Consider the following 13,284-nt stretch of genomic DNA (forward strand, 5'->3'; position numbering starts at 1 on the left):
TAGTCCTAAGGAAGGACTATTTGGGCTCAATGAGAAAATGTTCAACCTCCATCTGCCACCCGTCTCTTTTCACGCTTTCCGTCTCTCTGCATGTCAGTTTTGGATGGGTCATTTTTACTCTCACTGTGTGTCTTTAGTACCACCATTTTATGGATGCATGCTCTTGAGAAGATAACTGCTTCCACACCACTTTGACTATAGCCATAGAATCGAGATATGATACTAAAACCATTAAGGGTTCAGAACTACTGAAGATTAAAGGCACAATAAAAAAAACCTCGAAAATATCTTACCTAAGGACCCATAGTGAGTCAGTTGCTATTTCCATTATTATAAATTAAATGGAATAAAGAGATGAATAAAGGTTCCACAAAAAAGGAGAAATGGGCACTCATTTTAGAAAGCAAACCAATTATCTACTGACTCACTGAGTAACTCAACTGAGTATTGTTCTCTTTTTGCATCATCATCTTCGTGTTTCCTAGAAAACTAGCTGAAGTATTTGGAAGAAAATACTGGCATTCAACATGTGGGAAAGGTTGTGATCTAATAAACTGCCATTGAAAATAAGAAGCATATTTTAATGGATTAAAAATAGGACCAGGGGGGAAAACAGAAGTTAAACTTGTAGCAATTAAATACTGAAGCATTCTTCCTTTATCTCTTCAATGCATCACAAATGTACACCCAGCCCCCCCCCCAAAAAAAACATTACCTGAATCACTTAATCAGAAAAGCAAAAAATCAGAGAAGTGAAAAATGGGAGGATAGGCATGGTGCATGAAAGACTAAGCTATCCTCAAGTGTGGCTTCTCATTTTTTTATTGGACTTTTCAGAGGCCACACAAAAAGCATTCAATGTGCTGAAGGATCTGAATTGCTTTTTTAGGCAGGGTCTCTTTTGGAATCAGTAACAGAGCAAATGTAATTGGACAGACAAAAATGAGTACAAAGCAATGCTAATAAATCTAAATTGTAGTAAGAAGCTTCCCTCCCCTCTTCTGCATGGATCCCTCTATTTTTTATTTAATATTTTACTTATGCTATACCTCATAAGATAGTAAGGAGTTCAGTTGGTGCTTAGACACTGGAAGGAATCAGACAATCTCATTTTAATAGCTAAGTACCATTATCATTACTGACTTTACTGACCTAGGGCAAATCATTCATTATTACTTTGTTTCCCACAACTAAAAATTATATCGCAGAGGAATGTTGAAAAGGGATAAGTTGCTTCTATTATTTTTAAGAGCTGCAGGTTAAAAACTGCATGAGGTGATGCAAAATGTTTAAATTATGAATGTAGCACTTTGCTGTTGAGCTGAAATGTATTTATAGCAATGTGAGGTCCAAACCATGAAGATGAAAGTAGTATCAACAGCTGGTTAGGATGTAATCAGCAATTCTGCAGAATATACTGTTAATGTGTGTATTTTGTATCTAGGGAGAGAACATTTCAAATCAAGAGGATTAGATGAATGTGTTAAGTATTTTAAACAAGGCACAAACAATTGTTACAGTAGGGCTGAAGAGCAGAAAACAGCTTCAAAATGGACTCAGTATTTGGAACAGATATTATAATCTTAAGATCTGACCCCTGAAACCTTCCCTGTGTAAATTTAAACAGGGATAAAATACTGTTCTACAAAAAAAACTGAGTGGGAAGGAAGAAAAATATTGATCCAAATATTTTTATTCAGAAATTTGATCACTCCTATAAATATATAGGATAAAACATTATGCAAGATCATAGTTAGAAGGCAGAAATCCCAAGAGAGACCTATGAATAGATTTACAAATAATATGGAGGTGTTTGCCGTTGGCTGTATTCTTAAAAAAATGGTTTTCTGATAAGCGTATCAGCATACTAATATTTATATTTTTAATTGTACATTTAATACATTTTAGATGCATATATCTAAAAATGTAAGAGCTGGGTTCTATAATTGTTGGTTGAGGGTTTGATCTTTTCTGTCAGACAGAATTCTGAGAGCTAACCACAAAATTGTTGCTTAAGAACGCTTTATGAATAAGGGTTTGTAAAAATTTCATGTGGGAACATACTACATGTTGACTAGAAACTAACAGATATGATAGCAAATGATTTTTAAAGAACAAACTATAGCAAAGACAACTATACATAACAGCCAAAGACTAAATAACAAAGGGTCTAAAATCTCCAGCTGGTCCATTAGGATCAGAAAGCTTATGTTTTCTAAATTCTGAAGAATATTGATGTGTCTGTCTAATCAAACCCATGTTATCATAACTGCTTCTTTCCTTTTGAATAAGAAAACAGCTTGGTAAGGGAGAGATTGCCTACAAGTGATTAAGGTGATTAAATGGTTAGTTTTAAAAGCTTTAATTATCTGATGACCTTGTTTATGAGCAATGAGAGGGCCCTTCTTAAGAAGAAAATTAGGCACACTGGGACTTAATTGGGACTGAGGTTGCAGTCAGATGCATATTGATTGAGGAGTAGATCTACTAAAACGGACCTCCTTCCAAATAAACATGTTTTACCAAGCCTATTTGACATTTTCTGGTCTGCACTCTTTAGAGCAGGGGTCCCCAACCTTGGCAACTTTAAGACCTGTGGATTTCAACTCCCAGAATTCTGGGAGTTGAAGTCCACAAGTCTTAAAGTTGCCAAGGTTGGGGACCCCTTCTTTAGTCTGCACCTAGGTTTTTCTTCTACACCTTCAATCTCATCAAATGTTTCCAGCCAGTTCAAAGGCTGTATCAACACCAGGCTTAGGCAATAAGCCAGTCACCCAAAGGATCAACACTTGATCTAAAAACAGGGGACCCTGCTAGGAAGAAAAAGTTCAAAGACTGTATAAGTACTGTGATGATGCAAGTTGATACACCCATCACAAAAGAAACTTCTTAGAATAAATTTTTGTCTGTAATATGAGAATTTTGCATGTGCTCCAAATAGTCGGAAGACTTGGAAATTTGGAGAATAAATTATATGCTTAATCCCTGATTCCTTGTCATGCTTATTAAAAGATTTGAGCAAAAGGGTTTGCATTTTTCTTTAAGAGAAACCAGTCAGCAAAGAATTTCAGGAAAGAAGCTACCTTCAAATTTGAAGAGCTGCTATTGGCCACAGCAGGGAGAGCATACTATACTATGCTGAAAATAAGTTTATCCACATTTTTAAATAAATATGCAATGAGAAGGAAAAGGCACTGCTACTATTGAAATGCATGCAGGACATGGAAATGCCACCCATGGCAAATGTGATTAGCCACCTTTTGTTTTTGTTTTAACCTGAAGTTAGTTTATTCCCAAATTTCTCCTTACAATTATCTGCTATAAAATCTGATGTTGCATTGAGAATGCACAAGCTGTAGTCAGAGAACTGTCTGTTGCTCCTCTAAAAGCATCCGTCAAAAACTCACAAAGCTTTCTAAAAGTGGCTACAGATTGATAACTTCAATGCAAAAGAAGGAAATGACTAAATGTATGGGATTATTCATAGTAATGGAATGCAATTAATGCATATAATGTTTCACTAAATTACAATTGCATTAAGTTAAATTTGGATATTGCCTGATCCTACCATCCCACGCTCAGTACATAAGCCCAAAAAGCTTATGTGGTCTAAAAGGTCCAAAATTAAAAATAATTCAAAATTAAAAATAATAATTGTATATTTCAGTGTGGTTGAAAAGAATAAATATTAGAAAATATTTGTTTGAATGAACATGCTTCTGACTAAAAAAAATTCTTTAATAAACACGGTTCTTTATCTCCTTGAGACCATATTGAAGAGACCATTTTATTTAATACTTTGAATGGCTTCTCATTGATTTCCTTAATTCATGGCAATAATTGGGTTCTTTGCAATTAAAAGAGTGCAATCAAATCTATTTAGGACTGATGACTATAGGTCCACTTTTGTTTCAAGGGATTTAACTATATGATACTTTGCTCTCAAGTATCTGATTGATACTTTGCTCTCAAGTAACTCGGATTGATCAGTACAACCCAGATGGCATGTCTTCCCATTAGTAAATATGGGTTATGGAAGCTTTCCTACACAAATGTTGAAAGAGGGAGAAGAAAGTAAGCATGCACAAACACCAATATACTTTAGCTTTGTACTCTTCCCATCCATGTCAGATTGTTTCAATTAAGCAATAGGCAGGTACAAAGATGAGTCAAGAGGTAGGCGGAACTAAGACAAATAGTAAACCAGGATAACTTGCCTACCATTGCTCAGACAAATCCCCAATTGTTAAATGGACAGCTTGTAGAAAACTCTGAAGATTCTTGATTCTGTCTTCAAGATAGAATAGGATAACTTTTTTATAGGATAACTTTTCAATATATTATTTTTTTATTTTATCCCACCTTGATTTTTGGTCAGCTGAAGGTGGCATATATATTTGATGCTTCCATCTATTTTCCCTGCAACAATAACTCTCTGAGGGAGATTGGGCTAAGAAAGGAATAGAAGTCCCCATTTCTCAGTTTCTAGCCCAGCACTTTAACTGTTCCATCAAACTAGTTTTCATTCGTTATGCCACTGACTGGCTGTCCCCTGGTTGGATGGTATATATACATAGCATTGGAATCAATCAGCTTACTACATATAGTTCCTATGGTCATAGTACATTTCTATTTCCCAATCTCTCACAAAATTGTTTGAAATAGATATGTATTCTTTTTTACTTCTGCAGACTTCAAAACACTCTTGAGCTGATCAATACCCCTCCCCCAGTCAACCGTTGATGTATGAAAACTATTATTCAATTGGTGCCCTAGATCAAATTTCTTATTCTCCTATATAAAAGAAGCAACCTCCCTACAAAGAAAGGAAAGACTCTCTCTGTTCTACATCCCATAGTTTTATTTCATGCCGTGTGAATTTGTCAGGTGATATGAAAAAAAAAATCTGAGGATTTACAAGGAGGTGACACTGTTGCATTTTAAAACCCCATAAAATAAAAGACAGATTAGGGATAGATCATTATGGAGAAGATCTATCTATGTGGTCACTAAGAGTTAACAACAACTTAGTGGCATATAATCATACTAAATTAGTAACATGTCTTTTGGATGCTATGACACCTGAACCTCCATGGGGAAGGAAGGAAGGAAGCAATGGTTGGATTGAGTCCAGGAAGCAGGAGATACAGTAAATCAAGAGATCCATCAGTAGAAGATCATCCTGCATGTGCATTTTGGGTGCATTACAGTTCCAGATACACCGTAGCTGATGCAGAAAGAAATCAATTTCTAAACATAGTTAAAGTATGCAGATATCCAGAACTGATTGAGTACTGATAAAGTGACTGTGGAAATGTCCTAAATTAGCTGGCATGACAAGAATTATTTTCAATCCTATCAATAAAAAGACAATAAATGAATAGTTAGCAATCAGACGCCTTTCCATAATATTAAAATACTAGCTGACTCATCATTCAAGCCCACTTCAAAATGAGGGACTGTCTCTTGTCTCATACTGCATTTTAAAATGCTGAAAATGATGCAATTGATTTAAACAAAATTTAATTATCTGAAAGTCTATATAACCCAAGTCAATCCAATTCACAATGCATTTTGAATCTAATGTAGTCTGGAATCATCTCTGAAATAAGAATTACAAAAGTTGTCCCTCCCTTACATATTCTGATTTTTATATAGCATTAACTGAAGTATTATACTATACCAAAAATATCTAATGTTTTGATTATCCGAAATGCAAGGTTAAAATTACTTATTCTATAAATTAAAGTTAAGTAGCAATATTATGGATAAAGGTAAGTAGCAATATTATGGATAGTTCTTAGGATATATTTAATTACTATAAGCCACAGTCAAGCTACAGCTAGTCCATCATTAACCAGTAGTGCTGTATGCACTAGTGTTACTCCATGTGCCTGCCTTTCACACACAATATACCTTCTCCAGGATTTTTACCTGAAAGATGAGAATCTTTATTGTCAAAATAAAGCATCCAAAGATATTATCTGCAAAAAGATAATATTTTGTTTCACCATCACTGAAAAGTATTATTATGATGATGGTGGTTGGTCACACAGCCAGCCAGATGTTTAGACTGGCTTTGGCATTTTTATCCACCTATCAAGTCTTTCCCAAAGACCTAAGGTAGATAAATGTTATTGTTTGATGGTACTAAATGTATCATTGCAAGACAGAACTTAAACATAAAACAATAAGGTTGGAAGGGATCTTAGAGATCTAACCCAACCCCCTGCTCAAGCAGGAAACTTATACCATTCCAGACAAATTGCTGACCAATCTCTTCTTGAAAACCTCCAGTGATGTAAGCTGTAAGCTGTTCCAAGTAAAGCTGCATTTTGCAGTTTACTGATCATAATTTTGTCAATGCTGCTGATGTTCAAGTTATGCTCCAGATATTTTGGATCAATTACTATTGATACTATTTTTTCTTTCATTTGCCATAATTGTTCTTTTTGCAAGTCTTTCCATTTTGTTTTTTTTCTCTAGTTCTTTCTCTTTTGTTCTTCTCTCTCCAGGTTCTGCCATGTTCACTATTCAGACTTTTTTGTCTTTTTTATCAACAATTGTTAAGTCTGGGGTCTTATGTGAAGGAGCTTGTCTGTTTAAATTCTAAATCGCCAAAGTACTTAAGTTTGTTCATTTTCTTTTACTTTGTCTATTTTGTGGTCCCACTAGTTTTTACTTGTAGGTAAATGGTATTTCTTGCAGATATTCCAATGCAGCATTGTTGCTATATTGTCATGCCATTGTTTATGGTTACTTTTTGTTCCACTGTGTTATTCTGATGGCACTGTTATTTTTACTATCATTTGGTAATAATTGTTCTTTTTTTTACATCTTTTCAGATCTGAGCAATGATGAAGACTATGTCCAGTGGGAACTGTACCTTGAATGTGCCAGCCAAGAATTCCTACCGGATGGTTGTATTGGGAGCCTCCAGGGTGGGCAAGAGTTCCATTGTTTCTCGGTTTCTCAATGGCCGCTTTGATGACCAATACACACCCACCATTGAAGATTTCCATCGCAAAGTTTACAACATTCGAGGTGACATGTATCAACTGGACATCTTGGATACATCTGGGAATCATCCATTCCCTGCCATGAGGAGGCTCTCCATTCTCACAGGTTAGAAACATACATGTGAGGCTTAACAGTGGCAAGTTAAGTTTGCCATAGTCAGAGCTGATCACTTTTTGGGAGAAGAAGCAGGCTGAGGATGCTTGGGAAAATTGCCCCATGTTAACTCTAAATCCTGTCTTTAAGAGGCAACCACCAATTTCCCAAAGACTAAGTCAGATGCTTTTGGACAACAAGACTTTGGTTTTCTTGGACAAACAAACTCTTGTGGCACGGCAAGCTGCTCTGAAAACGCAAATATATTTCAAAAGCAGCATGTGAGATAACATGAATGTCTATTGTTCAAAGAGGACAAAATCATCTTTGGCTGTATGGACTTTTTTCATTGACAGCCATTGATTCTTTGATATTTATATAGAAATAGTCATCAACTCATGACTACAGTTGAGCCCAAAATTTGCATTGCTCAGCCAGACAGTTGTTAAGTGACATTTAATAACCTTTTTTGCCACAGCTGTTAAGTGAATCACTGCAGTTGTTAAGTTAGTAACATGGTTGTTAAGTGAATCTGGCTTTCTCGTTGACTTTGCTTGTCAGAAATTTGCAAAAGGTGATCACATGACCCTGGGACACTGCAGCCATCATAAATGCATGCCAAATGTCAAAATTTTGATCATGTGACCATGGGAATGATTCGATAGTAATGTATGAAAAACAATCATAAATCACTTTTTCAGTTCCATTAAAATTTTGGATAGTCTCTAAACAAATGATTTTAAGTAAAAAAAACTGTTTGTTAGGATTGGCTGAAAATAGACATACATAATCAATTGAGACCAACTGACTCAACCTTTCATTTTATATAAGTGGATCACACATCAACTACAGTATTTCCTTTTTCAGGCTTATCTGCATTAATTATTACATGAAGCATTGTGACTGGACAATACTATGCATCATCGTTTTTTTATAGAACATATAAAACAGCAACCACAGTCAGATAGTTTGCTGTTAGAATTTAGGAAATTTAAATGTCAAGCAATAGCAAGGGAGCAATATATAGAGACTGATATATGGAAGATTGAAAAAGGTAAAAATGGAACTTGTGGAAAACATTGGAAGATTGAGCAAGAAATGTTTTAGATACTGAATGAATTAAACTTCACAGATTGTTCAGCATTTAGTTCTTAGAGCTAGAGAAGGCGGAAGAAAAATATTAACAATAGTATCAATTCAATTTTCCACTGAAGAGGATGCCGCTACAGAAAAAAATGTTAAAATTCCCCTTGATGACATAGAAGCTTTGCAACCTGAATTCATTGCACTGCATCTATACATTAATTGGTCCTTTACTTCTGTGAATTATTAAATAATATTTATTTTATTCAAATATCCTCAATGTTTTTGTTTTATTGCTACTGTCCCCCACCCTAATTCTCCCCACTTATGCTAGGCGTTAGTTCTCACCTTCCTAGGTAGTATGGCTTTTGATTAGAAAAGTATTAGGTATTATGGGCATTGAACTTTGACAAACAGAACGCACTAGACTGCAAATTCTGCCATAAAATCTATAGAATTTATAACAGTTTTGCTGCCTGCTGTTTTTAAACACATATTTCTGTATGATGAAGTTGTAACCTATTGCCTTTATTCTTTCCTGTTGAAATACTGCAGGTGATGTTTTCATCCTTGTATTCAGTTTGGACAACAGAGAATCCTTTGATGAGGTCAAGAGGCTCCAGAAGCAGATCCTTGAAGTCAAATCTTGTCTGAAGAACAAAACCAAGGAAACGGGGGATCTGCCCATGGTGATCTGTGGTAACAAGAATGATCATGGTGAACTCTATCGCCAAGTGAGTTCTGATGAAGCTGAGAAGCTTGTCTCCAGCGATGAGAACTGTGCTTACTTTGAAGTCTCAGCAAAGAAAAACACCAACGTGAATGAGATGTTCTACGTTCTTTTCAGCATGGCCAAACTACCCCATGAAATGAGCCCAGCTCTTCATAGGAAGATCTCTGTGCAGTATGGTGATACTTTCCACCAAAAATCCTTCAGGATGCATAGGGTCAAAGAGACAGATGCCTATGGCATGATTTCCCCCTTTGCTCGTCGACCCAGTGTCAACAGTGATTTGAAATATATAAAATCCAAAGTCCTCAGAGAAGGGCAAGCAAGGGAGAGAGAAAAATGCACAATCCAGTAAAAGAAGCTCCATTGAGGAGTCCATAGCATATGTGCAGTGCCTTAAAGAAAGTGGCTGAACAAAGACAGTCTGAAAATATTTACTGAGTCATGGGTGACAACTACAGTCATCAAAATACTTTGACTAGAGCATTGTACCATTTCTGTAAAGATATAAATAAATTAAAACACAGCATTGTAAATACTTGAAGCTGCTATGGTAGATAACTGCCATACACAGCCCTTATTATTTGGTCTTTTGGTTTTTGTATTTTTTTAACAGAAAAAAAAACCTTTTTAGTTTTCTCTTTTTGTTTTCCTTTGTTTCAAGAACCTTTAAAGAACAAAAAAATCTGAACTTCAATTTTATACCAAAACAGTTAAAAGATAGGCCTGATTTGTACAAGTTTCTTGAGTAGCCATCATGCAGGAGACAATCTGATAACAAGATGAAAATTGGCTGTTGTTTTCCTCCAATTCCTCATCTGAAGAAAATTCAAACATTTTGAGGAAAATGTACTTTTTTGTGCCAATGATAATTCTTCATCGTGTCAATACAAATACTACATTTCTTTACTGTTTCAATTTTTCTCTGTTTTTTGCAAATGACAAAGTGTTTGTTTTAATTAATATGTGAATTAATTGGCAAGTATGATCTAGAAATATCAGCTGATTTTCAGTTACATGATATGTAAATAATTGAAATTTCTGTACTGTAAGAACCAGCATACCTGTTTCATGTGATTTTCTGTTCCTAGAAATCCATATATTTGGAAAGTTTTATTGTACACTCATCCAAATCCCATTCATTTTTATTCCACAATAATAATCCTGCTTTCTACTATACTGGTAATAATGACATTGGATGTGCAATGCCAGGTGTTATGCTCTATCCTCCAACTTTCTCACATAAAAGTTGTAAACCTGTGGAGATTAATCTGAGAGTAAGCCGAATTGAATTTAGTAGAACTTTATATAAGTACACATGAGGTTATAGTATAAGACTCTAGGCCAGTGTAGACTGAAAATGGGACTAAAATCTTAAGCATTCTTAGCTGAATAAAGCTTGCACTTTGTAGATCACATGCTTAAGATTGAGCATGTTATTATTAAACAATGATATTTATTTCTCACTAAAAATATCTGGCCAGCAGCTACATTTTTCCCATGTTCAAATGGCTGAGAAGTTTCTAGTGCAGCTATTTATTTGCAAAGTGAAGGTTCAGAGTTTAAATTTAACACGACTGTCTTCCATGTCCATTGTCCATGTACCACAGTACTGAGTGCACCATAATACAGAGTGAGCAAGAGCTTATATACTTTTATAATAAAAACTTAGCTTTTCTTTCCTCAACCTGCTGCCTTTAGATCAGTTGGGTCTATCTGGAATTCCTTCGCCTTTGCTTGGAATTAGTCTAAAACATCTGGAGGGAAACAAGTTGAAGATATCTGATGTAGCTATCTCCAATTTTCTTTTTTAAAAAAAAACCAACCTTAATATTGGTGGATTTCTTCCAGTCAAATCTATTTACCAGAATGCTTGTGAAGAAAAAGAGCAATGTCAGAATCAGCTTGGTTTGTTACTAAAAGCCTACTTGATTATCTTATCTGACGCTTGAATAATCCTTAGTATCTATAGTATCAATGTGAATAGGAATTAGATTTTGTTCTGAGCCAGCTGCCTAAATGTCTTTCCTCCTTTCCCGAGTTCTTTTTCTCTCTCTTTTTTTTTCAGATATGATAATTCTCAGCTTATAATGGTCATATATCAGAACAGAACTGAATTTTGCATATCTCAGAATTATTAAGAAGGTTTGAATAGGGAGATATTGTAGGAAATAATGGGGGCACAATTGTGCTAGCCCAGTTCCCTCCTGCCCCATCAGTCTCAATGATGTGATGCCTTCCTTCCTTCCTTCCTTCCTTCCTTCCTTCCTTCCTTCCTTCCTTCCTTCCTTCCTTCCTTCCTTCCATCCATCCATCCATCCATCCATCTTTCCCATATACTAATAGACATTTTTAGAAAAATTACCTCAGACATGAATGTGTACTGTAATGTATGTGGTTGTGTATACACACACGTGCCTAGCAGGAAGAAGAGACACTTCAGTCTCAGTAGTGTTAACCTACTGTCCACAATGTAGATTTCTAAAATGTTCTACCAGCCCTTGACTATATCACACCTCTGTGTAATATTATACCTCATACACTGTATATATGTGAATAGTACTGTGTGCTTTAGTTGGCATTGCAAGCTTTACTCGCATGAGCAAAAGTTCACTCTGACATCTAATAATTAAGTAATGTAATGTTCTTGGGGGACAAAATGGTCTCCCATCTACTTGTTTGTTATATAAAATTCAATATTGTTAATTTCCTAGTACTATTTCAGCCATTTATGTCATTTTGAAAAGATTCTGCATTTGTATAGATGTTTTTCTCTCTCTTTTTCTTTCGATAAATGTGATTTATTTATTAACTGTGTCTGGACTGGTTTATTTTTATAAAAATGTGATCAGGTAGCTGATTTGCTCTGGATGGCAAGCTGTTTAATAGTAAATTATTATGCATTGAATCACATAATTTATAGATGTCTATAAGAGGGCAAGTGACAGCTTACATATTTGCATAAAATTGTGATGCTAAATTGTGTGATTCTGTGCCATCCTACGTATCATTGCAATATATTATGGGTGCTACTGACACCATTGCTCTAATACAGATTCATAGGAATATTTCAGTTGAAATTAATGGATGGATTTTCAACAACAGAAAAACAATTTTCCTCACTATAGACATTATAAGGTTTGTTATCAAAGAGAAACCCACAGCCATATAAATGTAATAATTAATTTAAATAAATAGTAAAATAATAGTATTTTACCACCATAGGAGTTAATGCTGGCCAAAGGCATTGGGAGTTTCCATCAAAGCAAACAAGGTCAATCCTGACTGAAAGATAACTTTGGAAATAGAAATTTTGCTTCTGGAGAACCAGACAAATTTGTCTGAGGCAGCCCAAAATCTGAAGACAATATGACAATAGATACCTTGCCCTGGTTTCTGTAGCAACCAACATTTCCTAAGCTAATTCCACAAAATGATGACTACACCACCAGTCATGCTTGCAGGAGAAGAAAAGCAGGAATATTGGAATCTGCCCCATGTCTTTTATCTACTGCCCATTAGAATGACTTCAGACATCTCACATTAATGGAGGAACAGAAAGGATAATGTTTATTTCTTTTCTCTTCCTTGCTGCTATTATGTCATAATCACCTGAAGCTATTCTTACAATTATTGCTACAATTCCTAATTAACATGATCTATCAATTGCAATTATATTAGTAAGTGTTACATGAAACAGAATCTACAGAGCCTAAGAGGCCACAAAACGAATGAAATTGGGGCTAGGGGAGATGGACTCCCCCCCTTTATTTTATGGTATTAAATATTACTTGGTTCAGGTAATGGCCATATCCACTTATATGGGGAATGTGTCAGTCCAGGAGCAAAAGGATTTGAGTTCAAATTCACAGTCAGCAACGACTGTCTTTTGTCTCACTCAACATTAAAGTATTTGAGAGATGTATAACCTTGTGTAATGAGCTGAGATCCCCAGAAGAAGGGTGAGATTAAAAAAGAAATGTCTTGCAGATAGAAAATAAAGATCCTTTATTTGAGTCACATTGTCTGTGGTTTCCTATTTCTCATTTGTTCATTTGTGTTTGCTTACTGCACATTTGTTTGAGAATTTTTCTGAGAAAAATCATAGTACAAAATTAATATCTCGCTTAATATATACAGGTAGTCCTCAAACTAAGACCACAATTGAGTTCAAAATTTCTGTTGCTAAGTAAGACAATTGTTAAGTGAATTTTGCCCCATTTTATGACCTTTCTTGCCACAGTTGTTAAATGAATCTCTGCAGTTGTTAAATTAGTAACAAGGTTGTTAAGTGAATCTGGCTTTCCCATTGACTTTGCTTGTCAGAAAGTCGCAAAAGGTGATCATATCACCCTGGC

The 13,284-nt window shown here is 35.2% G+C and overlaps 1 protein-coding gene across 1 annotated transcript; it reads left to right on the forward strand.

Moving 5' to 3' along the window:
* The first annotated feature begins 6,854 nt into the window (after positions 1–6,854).
* On the forward strand, positions 6,855–9,281 carry RASD2 (RASD family member 2). Its single transcript, XM_015831965.1, has 2 exons — positions 6,855–7,125; positions 8,752–9,281. The coding sequence occupies exons 1-2, from the start codon at positions 6,855–6,857 to the stop codon at positions 9,279–9,281; spliced, it is 801 nt and encodes a 266-aa protein (XP_015687451.1).
* Positions 9,282–13,284: the final 4,003 nt, after the last annotated feature.

Source organism: Protobothrops mucrosquamatus, unplaced genomic scaffold (assembly GCF_001527695.2).
Source record: "Protobothrops mucrosquamatus isolate PMUCROS unplaced genomic scaffold, P.Mucros_1.0 scaffold_22, whole genome shotgun sequence".
In the NCBI taxonomy this organism is placed as follows: domain Eukaryota; kingdom Metazoa; phylum Chordata; class Lepidosauria; order Squamata; family Viperidae; genus Protobothrops; species Protobothrops mucrosquamatus.